The sequence below is a fragment of the Arvicola amphibius genome, chromosome 2, assembly GCF_903992535.2.
Source record: "Arvicola amphibius chromosome 2, mArvAmp1.2, whole genome shotgun sequence".
Taxonomy (NCBI): domain Eukaryota; kingdom Metazoa; phylum Chordata; class Mammalia; order Rodentia; family Cricetidae; genus Arvicola; species Arvicola amphibius.
The window spans coordinates 104680200-104698018 of NC_052048.2; the positions used below are offsets into that span (position 1 = coordinate 104680200).

General features: G+C 44.6%; 1 protein-coding gene across 7 annotated transcripts in view; it reads left to right on the forward strand.

Moving 5' to 3' along the window:
• Positions 1–17819, forward strand: part of Myt1l (myelin transcription factor 1 like) — a 137672-nt gene that overhangs the window by 27457 nt on the left and 92396 nt on the right. For all 7 annotated transcript variants that reach the window (XM_038319056.1, XM_038319057.1, XM_038319052.1 and 4 more), the window contains exon 4: positions 3831–4219. In XM_038319056.1, coding sequence (XP_038174984.1) covers positions 3831–4219 — 389 coding nt within the window. The remainder of the gene's footprint in view (positions 1–3830; positions 4220–17819) is intronic.

Genomic DNA, 17819 nt, shown 5'->3' on the forward strand with positions numbered 1-17819 from the left:
CCCTGCCACCAATTCCCACTTGATTTTCTCAATCTGACGGACATCCGAGAAGGGTGATTTTGTTGTCATTCAGAAAAGAACATGAATGTGCTGATGGGGCAGGATACCAGCTGTGCAGTTCACAGCGCTCCAAGCATAGGTGAGGGTGAATCCTCTCTCCTTTTCCTCCCATGCTGCCACCTGTCAGCAAATGCAACATCCATAAAACACAAGTCAAGCCGGATCCACACCCCAAACACAGTCCCAAAGCTTTCCCAGGTCTCTGATGGCCCAAGCAGGCTCCTGAGTCAGCTTCCAGTACAAGGTGCAATGTGTCTGGACTCGGAACTTGTCACATTTAAAGTGAATACCAGGAGGGCTGGTGAGATGGCTCAGTGGTTAGGAGCACTGACTGCTCCTCCAGAGGACCCCCCAGGCAGCACCCACATGGCAGCTCGCAGGTGCCTGTAACTCCAGTTCAAGAGAATCTGACATCGTTATACCAATGCACATGAAATAAAGTTAAATAAAGTTTAAAAAATAGTTTAAAAAGTGGATACCAGGAGTTGGCAGTCAGGGAGAGATGCCAGGAGTTTGCATACAGCCGCAGCGAAACTATTTTCACTGTGTCTTAAGGACATAGAGGAACACCAGAGCACCAGACAAAACGAACTGCCAGGAAGTTCTACTGCTATCACACTGAACCCACATTTTCCAAAAAGCAGTTCAAAATATAAGTAGGCCGAAAGATGGAAGCCTATGATTGTGTTTCAGCAAGGAGAATGATCATCAGGGAGTCGAACTGACCTCAGAAGTTAGGGCTGTGAAGGTCTAGCAGCCATTCATCCTGTAGATGGGCAGACGCAGGTCCTGCCATAGAGCCCAGGTGTGTCCAATGCAATGTTGATGAGGCCCAAGTGTCATAGCACTCAGACCCATGCATGAGGGTCCTATGACTGGCTTAGAGTTATCCTCAATTTTTGTCTTTTCAAATGAAAGAATTCAGTCAAGAGATATGGACAATTTAAGCAGTTTATTTAGCAAAAAGGAGCAGGGGTAGCACCCTCCAGACAGCTTAGAGAGGGCCTGGATTTGCTATTTTTGCAAAAGACTTTTAGGACGTTTATGATAATAACATTTATAGAAGGTAAGGTGTCCCTTTTACCTCCCAAGGGATAGTGAATCAGAAAGATCTCCCTTTTAGGCTGTTTCTTCCCATGGTCTTCTTGAAAAACCCACCAAGTTACCGTGAAAGCAACAATGTAAATGGTATTATTATACTAAACCCCGAATCTTTTGAGGCTGCAGGCCCTTCTTGGGTATACATACATGGCAACTGAAAACATCCTCGATATCCTAGTTTCTGATCTATCGGGCATAAACGGAGGGTAACTTCAAAGATGCTAAACCTCTGACCATCAGGAGACACAGCTGTCAAAATTAGACACATCAATGAGAGCAGAGGCCATTGTACATCTTTCTGCAGCAAATACTATCACAGACTGAGGACCTAATCAGGACCAGGCACTGAAATCCGCTCCTCGTGATTAGTTTTACATTTCAGGATCAAAGTATCAGCGTGAGAGGGACACATATTTTGGTGTCTGCTAGTGCCTCTGAGGTACAAAGTTGAATCTTTGTCCAAAACCACTCAATTGGTAATCCCTGCCCACAGGCAAGCTCCATTCACCATGTTTGAGCACCGCATACCCTGCCATGCAAGCCAACTCCAGTACCAACCCTCACCTCTTTTCATGAGAGGTTGGGGCTTCTTAGCACCATGGGACCTCAGAGTGCAGGGGAGGCTCCCTCTGACTACAGTGTATAGAGCCTCTGTAGTCAGCCATTCAGCCATCCTCCTCAGTGCCTGGCCCATTCGGCTGCCTGGAAGCTACACAGGCGTCCCTTTACCGGCCACCTCCAGTCTCACTTTAGTTCCTCAGCCCAGCAGCTCACCACGAACTTTCTGACACACAAAGCTGATGGCGTCAGTAACTGCCTATGAGAGCTCAGAGTCCACAGTCTGCCCACTAAGTGGATCTGCCCCTGCCTGGCACATAACACAGTCCCCATTATTTTCCTCTCTTGTCCTATTTATCTCAGCTCCCTGGGGTCTGCATTCAATTTTCGAAGTATACTGTGCTTTCTCTTGCATTATATGGTTGCAGATTTATTTTGATATGTACTCAAGTGTCTTTTCTCTGCCAGATGGCCTGTTCTTCCTACCCTTCAAAGTTCTTCCCAGCATAACTTCGTTCTGGAGGTCTTCCTGGCATTTGATTACCTGCCCCTTGGATATGGTGCCCTCCAAATATTGTATGAGAAGATTCGTCAGCCTTAGTTCATTCATTGGCTCAGAGCTGTGATGTTCAAGTGTTTGGGGTATGTGGTATAGAACAGTGAGGGATCGGAAATGAAAGCACTGACATTTCAAAGTCACTATTGGCCCTCACAGACCTGGAGTAAAAGCGCTGCCCCTTTGGATCAACATCTCCTACATAGCACAGAACTTCCAGAGGATGGCACTGGATGGCCAAGATCTGTGAACATGTCACCATTCCTAGGTTCCAAACTGAGTGCCTTAGGGCTTCTCTTGCTGTGAAGAGATGCTACACCCTGGCAACTATTCTAGAGGAAAACATTTAATGGGAGCTATCTTTCAGTTCAGAGATTTAGCCCATTATTATCATGGCATGTGGCAATGGTGGCAGCAGAGAGACATGGTGCTGGAAAAGGAGCTGAGAGTTCTATATCTTGATTGGCTGGCAGCAGAAGCTACTGTGTGTCACACTGAGCAGAGCTTTAATGAAGGAGACCTCAAAGCCCAACCCCACAGTGACACACTTCCTCCAACAGGGCCACACCTACTCTAACAAAGCCAGACCTCCAAATAATACCACTGCCTATGGGAACCATTTTCTTTCAAACCACCACACTATGCCAGCCCAAGTCTGAAGGAATCTCCTATTGCACTGACCAGTTGGAAGGGGAAGTCACATGGCATTCTAAACACATTCATTATTTCCCATAGCATTTTGTCACTCCCTCTGCTCCTTATTTCTTGTAGCACATACAGGCTTTCCAAGAACAAAAAAAGAGAAAAACTAAACATGCAACATAATTGGAGAATCATCCTTTCTCAGGGGAAAAATGTAAGCTCAGCTTGGAGGAAGACTCTGCCCCAAATTCATCTTGATTTAATGGCAACTGCCAGTAACCCCAAAGTCATTCTCTGGGAGATGGGGGTAGAACTGACATTATCCAAGACTGACAGTGACTAGTAGCCTTTAAATGGGATAGTATCTGATATCAACATCTGTGGTTTGTCTGCTTCTAGTAGATTTTTACATCTGCAGATATCATTGTGGCTTCAGAACGCACAGATCCAAGTATACCCAAGTGCTTTTAGAAGACATACATTTTATATTTTTCATAAATAAATGTTAATATGGTGTGTGTAATATATATGTAAACATCATGTGTGATATGGATATAGGAAACTATTTTTGTGATTTGCGTCTGAACTTTCAACTGCTTGAGAAGCATCTAGAAGAAGGGTTTCATGGCTGTCCTCTTAATCTAGGGTCTCCATGCCATTTGGAATCATAGTAGTGGTGAGCTAGGTGACTCCAATTACACACTAATGGTAATTGGACGCATGCGAGCTATCCTGCGAAGTCATGTCTTTTCATTAGCAGAACTATGTGGGAGAACAGTGGTACCCTGCCCTTTTGCATTTGCATGGTGACATTTATCTCAACCCCAAATGTCTGCCAGGCATCCTATTGCTCTGATTTTCAGGAAGTAACAAAAATTTCTCTCTGTCCTCTTTCTCTATTTTTTTTTATCAGTGTATATGGTTGTCCCTTGGCTAAAAAAAGGAAAACGCAAGATAAACAGCCCCAAGAACCTGCTCCCAAGCGAAAACCATTTGCAGTGAAGGCAGATAGCTCCTCCGTAGACGACTGTTATGAGAGTGACGGAACTGAGGACATGGATGAGAAGGAGGAGGATGAGGAAGAGGAGTTCTCTGAGGACAATGATGAGCAAGGGGATGAGGATGATGACGATGAGGAGGTGGATCGGGAAGACGAGGAGGAGATCGAGGAGGAAGATGATGATGATGATGATGATGATGACGATGAAGAAGAAGAAGAAGAAGAAGATGGGGATGATGTAGAAGAAGATGAGGAGGAGGAGGAGGAAGAAGAGGAAGAAGAGGAAGAGGAAGAAGAAAATGGTAATCTTTAAATACTAAAAAAGCTTAGGCCGTGATTTTGGGTCAGCTTTTGCATGAATTTTCTAGTGTTAAAATCGTTGGCATCCTAACAATTCCAGGACAAAGAATTCTCAACACCAAATGGATAACCCCCCCTACGTGAACTGACAGTTTCTCCCAAACAATTCTTTGAAGTTATCTTCTAGGCTTCAGATTTCTGACAAATTGTTATTTAGATTGGTTGTCATGGCAGTTTGCTGAGCTATTTGTGGCAAAATGTAGGAAGAAATCTAGTCTCTCACATCTGGTGTCTAAGTTGTTCTATCCGAGAGGTACTATGATTGCCTGATGCGTGCCTACAGCCTTCACCTCTGTGTCTCCAGTGTGTGGCCTAGAGAGGTAGATTCTATCTGTTGGTTGTCGAAGCCATACTTTGGTGACTGTCATGTGGCTAGAATGAAAAGAGATGCTACTTAAAGAAAATGGTTGGTGGATTGGTTGTGTGCTTCATATTTGAGAACCAAGTTTCTAGTCTGAGGCAGAAGACAGTGAATTGTTCAAGCAAGGTGCAAGCTTACCAGGCAGTGTATGGGTTGCTTCCATAACTGCTCCAGGGGATTCATTTTTGTGTCCAGTTTTCTGTTAGCACAAGACTCAAAATTAGGATTTATGAAACCTATCCTAAAAAGCACTTCTAGAAAGAAGACATGGTTTTCTCATGATCCTAGATATAGCTAATTTTGTTGGCTTAGGGTTGACCTTATAGACATACCAAAAATGATGGTAACACAATGAGAATGTTTTTTTCTCACCTTTGTCCCTTGGGCTCAAAAAATCTTCAAGAATATGAATTCTGAAACCGCTAACTCCCAGATGCAAAGTCATTGTCTCATCTATTAGAGAGAACATATCAACATGTTTAGATCATGCAAGTGAGTCTGGCGTCACTACTCCTATGCACCGCCATAAGTGAACACACCTAATTCCAAAGCCATGGCCTTTATGTTAGAAATCATGAACCTTATTGGATAGTCCAACATTGCTACAGAAGCTTAAAGTTATTATGTTAATTTGCTACCCAATTTTTCTTAGGTTCTTTCATACGGTATGACAGAAGGCTTAACAAGTTACATCATACATAGCTCATGCCAATAACTACTGTGCATGCTGCCCAGTGTGCTGTGGACAAATGTACTGATGACACTAATGAGCTCCTAAGAATTAACTCATAACCCTATGTAATAAAATGTGTGGAAGGATGTAGAGGAGACCAGTAAGAAAATATTCAGGGACACAGTATCATCTGTGTGCAATTCTAAATGATACCTTTGGTTGTCAGTGCTGATGAGTGATTTGTATCTTGGCTGTGTGGCATCACTGAAATCATATAAAATATTCTCTTGCATTTTCTCATCATGTTTGGGAAGCAGAAAACGTTAATGCTCAGGGTTATGAACATTCAGTATGCAAAGAGTCTTGTCCAGATTTAGAATCTGCTCCATTTTCTAACTTAAGCGCTTCAGTTTTGTTTGCTTGGAGTCAGAATTTAGGTAATCTACCTTTTCAATATACAAAGTGGCATGCTTGGAAGTGCTCAGAAGTCTTACTGCGATGCATAACAATGTGGCCACACAGGTGTGAGCTCTTCTGACTTTAGCACCTAGATCCTGGGTGCATAATGAGCTCAGCAGCCAATCAGAACCAGGCAATTTTAGCTGGAGTGATTCAAGTAACTGCACATAACCAGCACACATGGGACAGAATCATCAAACAGGCAACTTCAGAGTAACTACAAAGGTCCCAGGTTTTTAAGTATCAAGAACACCTGGCCTGGTGTATACTCAGGCTTCCTGCACATGTGGAATATAACCAGAGTGTGGAGGCAGAAGCCTGTATGAAGGGAGCAGGACAATCCCAGACACGTAGTCAGCCACCAAGGAACTGTTTTCAGAATGCACAGCATCTGCTCCCCAGATCAGAACCTTCTTCAATCACCTATTAGGTGACTTAAAAGGCCCATTGCATTACTGAGGAGGAACTCAGTACATGATCCTCTGTGAGACTAGTTTATGTGACTTCATTGAGGCCCTTGCCAACATCTTCAGTAGAAAGGAAGGCCCTTTGTCCCCTGTCAGGTACCCTCTCACATGCTTCCCAGATCCAGAAACTGCTCTCATGGAGGATCATCCCCTGTGGTTCTGATTGTTGTGGGTGCTCTGGAAGGGAAGTCAAAGGCTTGTTTGATTTCTCAAAACTATGACCATCAGTGGACCGCACTATAGCCCAGCTTTGTGAGCAAAGTTCCTGGAGAACCCCTCCAATGCTTCTGTAGTGGGGAGAAGTCTCCACTGCAGAGCCTGTGAGCTGGTGTCTCAAGACACCATTTAACTAGCATCAGAGAGTGATGTCCCAGTGCTTCGCATCCTAGGTATTTCAAAACCTGCCAGGGTCGGGAATCTTCATCAAAGGAAAACCAGAGCTTTGTTGATAGGCCAGCTGTTCAACATGATCAAACTCTTATTTGTGCTTACACTGTTAAAATGAGACTTTGGGAGGCAGAAATCCACCAGTCTCCTATCTTCATATCCTCACCGTGCACACCCTATTTTTTTTTAACCATACTGTGGAAGTCTGTGCCAAAATCTCCATTGGTAAATTCAAGCACTTGCCCACCAGGATAGCCCCATCACACGTCTGGGAAGCACAGTTAATACAAGATTCATGCAGTATGCAAAAGCCACTTTTTTTAGTGCTGGTCGCAGTCTCTTTAGTGCTGGCTTTTGTCTCTATGTCCCTTGGTTGACATCACAGCCCCATCACAGCAGACTGCAGCAGACTCCTCTGAGGTTGGCTGGGCCTTATTCCTGCCATCTAGGTATAGACTGTGACCTCAAGTGAGAAGCATAGGGAACCGAGAACCTCACGAGGCGATCGTAAGTAGCCCATGCTTAGGTCATGATTTGGACACAGCTTGGACAAGTGCCATAGCAGAGCAGATGACATACAATGTGAGGAAGTCAGGGCAGTGATATGGGCACAGGGAGAAAATCTGACCTGGCATCAGCCTGAGGACCAGGCAGGAAGCCTCAGGTAATCTGTGCTGATAACTATCCACACAGGAGTCATTGTCTCTTGGCTATAATTTGAAATGTTTATTTTGTTTCAGATAAAATACATTTACACAAATCATCAGATTATTATAAAAGGAGTCCACTGAATGTCGAAGACACATTATTAGAACATGGGGATTAAGTATTTTATTTCAAAGATCTTTGAGCAATGTAGTTAGACATAAACCAAATTGGTCTGACACTAAACATCCTGTAAGTGTGGTATTTATAAAAAAAAAAAGTATGTTTTATAAAGTAGACAAACCACAGGCTAGTCTCTTGCATAGTCTTATTTTCAAAAGGCACAGCAACTATCCAATTCCATGTTTATTAAATACCAATTATCTATCCTAAATGGGAGCTACCATTCTGTGGCATAGAGTCACTATTAACAGATTTGGTACAGACTATGGTCAAAGGTCTTTCAAGATCACTATGATGAGAAAAACAAATTTACCCGCCTAGACAATACACATAAGGTATGGTTTATCTCCACACTCCATCCACCCAAAAAAAGACCATTTAAAAAATCATAGGCAGATAGACATTTACGCTTGTCCTTTTGAACCCATATTTCATCTCCCCATAGACAGGAAGGTGAATTCTCTGAGGAAGAACTAGGCTGTGCGAGGTCTAGACTGAATAAGGTCAGACTACTACCCTCCTTACTTTAAATGCTCCACTGTGGCTACTGCTAAAATCCTGGGGTTCTCAAGAGACAACTGCCTCTGGCATCTCAGAACTGCCCTAAACCCTGGAATCTGCAATTCTGTCCCCACAATCAGTGTGTCCATCAGTGCAGGTGCCTCTTCAGTTTGAGTTACCCAGCCTTTGTATCCCACGTCAGGGTGTGGTATCCTTGTAAGCTCTTTCTGAGGAATGGATTGTTGTGAATCCTGATACTGAGTACCTTCTTTAATAGGCTAGACAGTTTTTCAAAGCCAAGCAGAATGAAAACACATAGCATGGAGGCAAAGTGAGAGGGGTTGCTTTTGTTAGAGCAATTCAGCCTCCTCTGCTGTCCCTGAAGTAGCTGGGGGTTTGGTGGTCCACACTGGTGGCAGATTCTGATTTGGGACTCCGTTTTCACAGTCCTTACTATGAAACAATAGCCCTGTCCACGAGACTGTCTTTACTGGGGTGATCCACTCTTTAGTAAGTCCATTTCAATGACCATACTGTATGTATTCTTCCTCACAGAAGCATCTTTCTAATTGTGAGATTTCCTGGGGTGTGTTTTCTTCCAAACAGAGTGTGTAATGCCCCCACTTGCACTCACGTTCTGATCACGGGTGAGGCAGTGGCTGGCGTGGTCAGGAGGGAAGAGGATAAAGGTGCTGAACGGTCTGCACTGAGGCCCCACAACTCCCCAGTTTCCCCTCAGGGTGCTGCTCTCCATATTGATTAGCCAATTATCCTTCTGTATCTTTCCCAGGGACAGGTCCCTGATGAGGGAAGCAAGCTGAAATGCAGACAGACTGTGAAAATCAGAATTAGCCAGTCAGTGTTCTACTGCAGTCAGCAGAAAAAGCAATGAGTTCTGAGACCAGCACAGCACAGAGAGGATGTGTTTAGTATGCAAGGCTTCACCTGAGGAAGGCTGTGGTCACAGTTGGGAAAATGAATATGGTGGATTTTATCTTCTTAAAATTAACCTTCCCAATATACACAAATGTCTTCTGTGGGGATGCTGGGAGTGCTCGCACACTGAGGTAGATGATGCTGTGGCTCGAGAATGAGAAAGCCTTCAGCCTCAAGGAGGATTTTTCTAACTGTCCGTCCGTAATAAAAGAAAAAATCCTGCTCCATGTCAACTAGTTTTTGCTTAATTATAAAATAAATTGCATCAAATTTTATGACTGTTTGAATATTTTGAGGCAAATCTGAAAACGTAATGAAAATGTAATGCTTCCTGCCCTTAAGATACAAACATGTGTGTGAAGTGCAGACTAGCCTTTTCTGTAGTAATGAAGACAGAATGTCACACGGCTTCTTCTAAAGTCCACTGTGGAGAATCAGCAGTGAATTTGGTGTGTCTTGTTCATTTAATTCTTATCCTCAGTGTTGTGTGGCCGCAGGGAAGCATGGCACCTAGGTGGTGGGGACCCCAGCTCTGCCCATGTCACTCATCCTGAGAAGGTCATCAGCCTCTTAGGCCTCGTGGTGAAGTAAGGCTCAGCCCTTCACTTTCTCCCTGTCTTGCTATGCAACAGAAAGCAAGCACGAGATACAAAAGAGCTCTCAAGCTGACCTGTCTGCAGCTAGGATGCTGCAGCCATGATCAAAGGTACCACATGACAATCTCCCCTGAGTTTACTCAGTTCTGCATCGGTCTGGAACCTGGAGCCTGACCCAGTCATGCCTCATGCCGCAAGCCTGCTCTGCCCTGGGGAATCAGTAAGCAGGACCATCCCCATTAGCTCCAAAATGGGAAACGTAAGCCAGAGAGACAGGCAGTGAGTAACACTGCTGTCTGCTAAGGCTGTGTCAGGACAAAGTCTCAAGATGACTAACTGCAGTCCAAACGCGGTATGTGCTTTCCATATACTCAAAGGGTACTGGGCTAGCTGAAGCTTTTGTTCAAGTTAGGGTCTTTTTTTTCTTTTTTTTTTCTTTTTAAATAAAGATTGAGTAAAATAAGCAGGAGCAATATACAATCCAGGAACAACGCAGAATTGAGCTTAGCGCATTGAAGTGGTAGCTTTGAGAATTCAGGCTGAAGACAGGATCCTATGTAGATACTGGGGATCAGTAAACCTCATATTACAGAGAAAAGTAACCTCTGTATGGCCCCTTGGAAGTGAGTCAGGAAGGAGGAATAGAAGACCCAGAGTTCCCTCCCAGCCCACCACAATCACGTAAGAAGCACACTTACCTCAGCCCTGCTCTGGAGCCAGAAGGGCCAGGATTTTTCTACCCCTTCACTAGGATACCCAGTCACACTGATACCTGCTCTGTAGGCACGCAGCGCTCAAGACTGGCCAGTTAACTTTAACACTCTGCCCTGAAGAAAAGAGAGACAAACAGACAGGTGGTAAGGACAGGCACAAACAAAGACTGCCAAGGCTGAGAGACACAAACAGAGACAGGAGGACAGAAACAGGCAGAAGAAGAGATGGAAAGAGACACCAAGTCAGAGGAGGAGTTGGTCAGTATGCCACTACCATCTCAGCGAGCTCATGGATTGGAAAAATGTGACTATCCTACTAATTTTAAATCCCCAGATCTTGATAAGCCAGTGCCCAAATGTTATTAGGCAGCTCCTCAAAACTTTATAAATTTATAAATAAATTTCATTCACATTCCATTAATTTACTTCCTTAATGAATAAAAACTTTAAGAAAGAAACACAGTTCACAGTTGCTAAGTTAAAAGTGACTTGGTTGTGAGAAAGTGAAAGAGAAATTGCTATTTCTCTTTCAATATACCTCATTTTGTTATATAGGTAATGTTTTACTTACAACATGGACAGTTAATAGGGGGCTACAGTTGGTAGGAGACTTGCCTAGGATTTATAGAGCCCTGAGTTCAGTGACTACCACCATATAACCTGGAAAGGGTGGCACAAGCCTGCTACCCCTGAACTCAGCAGGTAGAGACAGGAGCTCAAGCAAAGTACAGGCTGCCGTTCCCTGTAGGAAGACTTATTCCTCTGTTCCTCTCCACTGATCTAGAGTCTGAGCATGAAACAAGGATACCTAGGGTTGGGTATTGTAGCTTCGGTGGCTCTGCCTGGCTGGTATCTGCCTCCTTCCCATGGTTCCTAAACTGCAGAAGAAACTTATCAGCCTGGGAAAAGTCAGAGGAAACACCATTAGCAAGGTTGGGACCCAGACCACTATGACTCAGGATGCAAGATGCATGGCCTTATGACCTTGAATTGAAGGACTAGACATTCTTGTTGGATGATTTTCCTCATCCATAGGGCAGAAAATGGTAAGCGGACTGCAGAGGGGTATCAAACCATAGAGGGGGCCCTAGGAAACTGCCACCTCCTAGGGCAAAACTAGATAGGTGTCCCAGCTCAAGGTTGTTGGGACCACTGCTCCCAGCACTCATGAGACACAGCCGCCTTCCCAGACTTCAGGAAAAGGCATCCAAGACTGGTGTCTCGACCTAGCATATAGACAGGCCCTGGCCATGTCTTCGCCCTCAGTGCCCACTTTTTCACTCACTGCATAGACCATGGCAACCTTGGCTTTTCTTCAGCCTTGAAAAAAACTGGCACTTCCTGTTGATCATACTCCTAGCCTCTGGCAAAGGTCTCCTTCCTCATGAGAACTCCCACTCAGGCTCCCGTCTTCCCCATGTCCCCATCCAGCTCCATTATTCAGAGCATGCAGCATCCTGACACCATACTCTGTCTTTTCTGGTTTTTTCACCAACTACAACTTCTGGGACTACAAGGATATCGTCTTTTTGTTTCACTGTTGAGTTCTAAATGTGACCTCTAGATTTGTGTTAATGTGGGGTATCCCCCATCTAGTAAACCAGGACTGGTTTATACAAAATGTGACAACCATAATATTTATCTTCAATTTGGTAAGGCTGAGCTGATGCCCTTCCCAGAGGCTTTACCTGCTTCTGTTTAATGAGGAACCCTGGGAGTGCCAGTATTTAGTTGGGGTTAATGAATGACTGCTAGAACACCATGGGCATCTCTTTATCATAGGCAGCTTTATTCTCTCTGTACCTTGCTTTCCGGGTGAACTATTTCTGTGAGAGGTATGTTCCAATGGCCAACTGAGCTGCTAGCACCTTAGCATCTTGGAGAGATTGGGGAAACCTCTAGCTTTTTACTACCTTTAGGGTGGAAATAGAAATATAAACTTTCAGACAATGTAAAGATCCAGGATCATTTCTGAGCAGGTGACTCAGTAGATGGTGTGATACCAAGGAAGGTATCACAAATAGGCAGTTATGAGCCAGTCTGTGTTCCCTTGGTAATGAATTGGGAAGCAATGCAAGACCATGTCAGACCTTGTTCAGGAGTGACAGAGGCATTAGTCACGCCACAAGTTAGATTGATTTATAAGGTTGGATTGACAGCAAAGTGCACACAGCCATGGAATAAACAAAATCGAATACTGAGTGTGGTTATCTCTAGGCCTAGAGCTCAGGTTTTCAGTGTGTGGACACTAGGAGAATGGAGAGGAAAGTGGGGCACAGCTTTCAGAAGAGGCTGGAAACTCACTTGTAGCAATTGTGTGTGATACATCAAAACCATGTCCCAGGATTTAGCAGCAACAAAAGCAAAGGCTCATTGGAAGGAGCTGTTGTAGAGCAGGTATGAGGGAGGAGCTCCAGAGACTGGAATTGCACCTTTGTTGAGGATTCTGGCAGTTCCATGCTGCCCTCTCCAGATTCCTTCTGTGTGTGCCCTTGTCAGGGACATCTGGGGACAGGGAGACTCCTGAGGGGATATAAGGTGGTCCCTGTTGAGTGGGATCAACCTTTATCCTAAGAACCTTTAGTCTTGAGAGGCAAGAACTTCAAAAGTGGGACCTGGAAGCGGGTGATAATGTCAGACATGGACAGATTGTAGTGTACACTTCTGAAAGGAGGCAAAGCAGTGTCTGTAAATATCACATCTCTTACCCCTATCAACCCATACAGTTAATTTATGGGGAGGAATCGCTATTAAAAGGTCCTATTTACATTTGTTTTTAAAAGTCCCACCAAAGCATATAAACTTCACTGACTACAGAAAATCAGATGCAAGCATCCATCACTCACTTGTAACAACTTTGAAGAGAGAACACATTTTATTGCTAGCTGAAAACAAACCTCCAGAGTCTCTTCCCTTCCATGGCTCACTGCTTTAGGGTTCAAACCCTACCCCATAGCACTTGCCCCTCTTCTGATTGTCACCTATTCAGCCCATGTGGCCCTCTGAAAAATACTGCTCAGATAGGAACTACCACTTGGGGCTTGGGGAGTCTGGAGAATGGGTAGTGGTAGGAAAGCCCAAGTTTGGTGATGAGCGTTTGAGCTAATCCTGTTCTGTAATCCTCAGGCTACCTACAAGTTTGGGAAAGTAACAGACATATCTATAAAGACATGTTTCTATGATCTGGAGACAATGTAGAAAAGTTGGGAGAAGCTGGAGACACTTTGCTGTTTGTTATGCTGATGACAAATGGGTACCTGCCTTTCTCCAAATATAATTCGAGAACTTCCCCATGTCCTAGCAGTAGGAAGGATTCTAGTAGCTTGATGTTAGTCCTTCAGTGGATATACAATGCTTCTTACAACACCAATAACAAAGCAAACACAACACTGTCAGGTAAGGTGTAATTAGGACACAGGACAGCTGTGAGTACGGTGGCCATAGTACCATCTGGCTATAGTGACGTGTTCTTGCCTCGCTGTCCCATTCCCACCTTTCTTCTTGATATAGAAAGCTTTTATATGTAAAAGCTCCTGAGGGGTTGTCTAGCTCAATTTAAGACCTGTTAATCTGTCCAGGATGGGAAGTACTTGGTTAAGGGCAAGGTGCTAAGATCCTGGGGCTGAGTTAAAAGAAACAATGCTTCCAGAATCTATTCGGGCCCCTGTTGCAGGCATGCCAAGAGGGTGGGCCCTGTCCATTGAACTCAGAGTCTGGGGTTCTGAAAATAGTGACCTTTGACACTGAATAGCAGAGGGATAGAGAACAGCTTGTCTTCTACCATCTAGGGAGATGCCACATATGCTGCCCAGTGGGAGAAGGGAGGCCAGAGCAGAGAGATATATGGTGATCCTAGTCTGCTCTGAAGAAGTGGTGTGTGTGTGTGTGTGTGTGTGTGTGTGTGTGTGTGTGTGTGTGTGACACGTGAGCTCTTGGGGTTATAGTTAGCAGAATTATGGGCAGTCAGGATCTTTCCATGGTTAACCTCTTTAAATGCATCTCACAAGCTCTCCTATCTCACTTGTTAGCCCAGGTTAGCCCAGGGCCACCTTGACTGTCCCTCCTAGCTCACTTGTTAGCCCAGGTTAGCTCGGGGCCACCTTGACTGTCCATCCAGTGTGCAGGCCATATCTAATTTTCTAATCTCTGGGGATGATGACTCTCCATTTTCACTTGAGGATTTTCTAGGAGACAGACTCTGGGTCTGTCTTTGAGTTTTCAGAATTCTTTAAAAAAGGAGAGAAGACCTACCCTAAATGTGGGGCTGGGGACAGCTCATAGGCTAGAGTCCTGGACTAAATGAATGCATGGAAAGGGCAAAGCAAACAAAAGCCAGGTGAACACCAGCACTCTCTGCCCTCTGCTTCCTCATTTGTGCAGCACCGCGTTCACCGCTATGGACTCTGCCAACCTCTTGCATAAAAGACTGCATCCTCTTGATTATGAGTCAAAACAAATCCCTTTTCCCTTACCATGGTTCCATCAAGTATTTGGTCACAGCAACGAAAAAAAAAAATACACCTTTCCAAACCAGAATGGACCTAAACTGCATTAGTTAAGATGCTGGCTGGTGGCAGGCTAGCTGAGTTAGCAAGCCCAGCACAAATCTCAAAGGCTGGTCATTGAAATATGTCCTCAATCCCTGGGAGGCTAGGGAGGAGTGTCAAAGGGGGGAAATGCCAGAAGGCAGATGCTGAGAATAGCAGCAGTCACCTGGGTTGGGAGCATACAGCAGAGACCTGCCTCATCTGCCGAGAAGGAGATGGGTGTCTAGCTGCTAGTCTGCACCAAGCCCACTGGGTTCCTCTTCCAAGAAGACTGCAGTCTGGTTGCTATGGAAACAAGCAGTGCAGAAGACTGGTAAAGCAATCATGCACGGCATCCCAGCATGGTATCTCAGCTCTGTCACTTGAACACGTGTGGCTTGCAGTCTTCTGTGGTTGCCTTTCAGAAGTAGTAGCCACTGAAGAGCCTTTCCTGGGGTCTCTATGAAGATCAGGAAGGACAAACAGACCTCTACCACCATAAGACTGGGCTAGGGGTTCTTCTGAATTCCATTGGATAAACACACACACACACACACACACACACACACACACACACACACACACCCTGTTCTTTACTGTCCATAAGATGTGATGTGGGTGTGTATAATGTATATTCATGTGGCTTTATCAGTACCAAATATTGTATCTCAGACGTGTTTTAGAGACAAATTACCACAAAACCAGTGTATGAGGTTCCAGTAATTCTAGGAAAACCTCCCAACTATGTGATTCTGTGTGGTCTAAAATCTTGCTAGTGGTCAGACTTAGAAGAAAGGAGTTGCAGCCACAACATTTATAAAGCCTTCACAGGGCTCAAAATCACACATCACAGCAGTTAGCAGTGAAGCTGGTAGCTGGCTGGTGATCATGTGGGCAGAGCTCCTGGACTCAGCCACAAAAGCACCTCTACCTGTAGGCTCATATCCATCAGTTAGGAGTGGATCAACCCAAACTTCTCTGATTTCCAGTCTCACATGAAGACTCTGGGATGCAGCAGGGAATACCTGGGGCTGGACAGGTTGAGAGGCGGTGCCTGGTCTCAGCCTAGCCATGTGGGCTCTGTGCAATGTCAAATCCCGAGCACAGTATACAGAAGGAATGCAGCATTACATCCTCTCCACACACATTGGTATTCATGTTACTACTGTTTACTTAGGACAGAAACATGTGCATTTATTTTCTGGAAAATGCTTTGTTCATCACAAATACATCCCTCTTCTTTGAGAGAACATTAATCACTAGATAGGAACAAGTAATATTAACTTCTGAAAGTTTTATGAGCCAGAATGTTTGTACCACATTTCTAGTCCCTGACTGGTATAGAAAATTCTAGACCATTTGCCAAAGCCCATAGCTATGATGGGGTCTTTTCGATGCTAGTCTCAGCAGAAACACAACTAGGTAGTAAATTGTCTAAATATGGAAAACCAGACACTGAATTCTAAATGTTCACCATGACAGGCAAGGCTGAGACAGAGCATGTGTTCAGAACCTGTTTGCTGATGACATGGAGCCTGTTTCCTTCCATTAGCCCATATAATTAGGAGTTTATTTTAGGTGATGCCTTAAACACTGGAATTCTATTAACCCGGAAAGATTTTGGCCTCAATATCATCTTCCAACCATCTCCACACCCACTGTTCTCACTCATGAGGCCTCTGATGACACCGAGCATTAGTAACTTTAGAAAAGGGAAAAACCAACCACAGCAGGCTTTGTCTTCACGTGCATTCCCTACTGTCTGTGTCCAGATGCCATCCCTGAAGAGGCGAGTTTCTCCAGGCATCTGCTCTAGGAGAGAAGGTGCTGGAAAACAATACCACCCATGCCAGGCATTTGAAATACACACAGTCTGTGTGCCTCACCCTGGGGTTTGTAGGAACTTGCCAGGAGCGGCCAGGCAGATAATTATCCCTGCCTTACAGATGAGCTCGTTACAGCTCTTGAAAGGTCACTGCCCTCACACAATCACTAAGTGGCAAGAGAGTGATGGGGCCAGTTGCATAACTTCCTATTTCAAATCTGCCTCTCAAGGCCACCAGAGCATCCACAGTGTTCCTCCAGCCCACGTCCCTGTGAGGAGCAGGCCTGCCACATACGCTGGAGAACACCTGGCACTTTTCTGGTACTCAGGCAGGGAAGAGACTAACCTGTCTTCAGTTCCTCAGTTTCATGGGTCTGCAAGGCTGGGATACTGTTTTTTTCATCTTCTTGGGAAAAGGTGGCAGATTGGCCATAAGAGGCACTCCTTAGCCATGTCATGTGGAAAGCAGGACAGGAAAAACAAACAACAGACAACTGAGATGGGTAATGGAGAATCGACAGCATTACATCTGCCACATTTGCTAGGAAGGACTCGTGAGAGCCATGTCCTTTTCCAGAGCAGACTTCATTTTTGAGTTTAGATACAGAAACAGGGATTAGGCAAGATTTTTTTTTTTGCTCTGGTTATTACATTCAGTGACTCCCTTCTTTTGTGTGTGGGTGTGTGTCTGTCTGTCTGTGTGGGTGCACATGTATGTGCAGGTTACATGAACATTGCATGAACATATGGCAACCAGAGAACAACATAAGGTATCTTCCTCTATGACTTTCCATTTTATTTTTTTAAGACATGGTCTGTTGTTGAATTTGGGGGTCACTGATTAGGGAAGGCTGGCTGGCCAGCAAGCCCCAGGGATCCTCCTGTCTCCACCTCCTCAGATGCTGGGATTACAGGCACATGCCACCATACTGGGCTTTTATGTGGGGCTGGGAATCAAATTCAGATTCCTGTATTTGCACGGTAAGCACATTAACAGCTGAATTTCCATGTGGGTGAAGGAAAGCAATTCCTCACATTGTTTTCAACCTTCACACATACACTGTGGCACATGTATCAAAATGTAGCCAAACACACACACACATAAAGTATAACTTTTATGTTTTTAGTGTTTCAAATCATAGCACATATTTTCCACATCCAAACCGTGGCTTACAAATTCATCTGGTTAATACTCTATAGGTAATGGTGACAATTACCCAAACTATCACAATTGCTGTATGGGTAGAATAGCTTTGTCATTCCCAAGGAT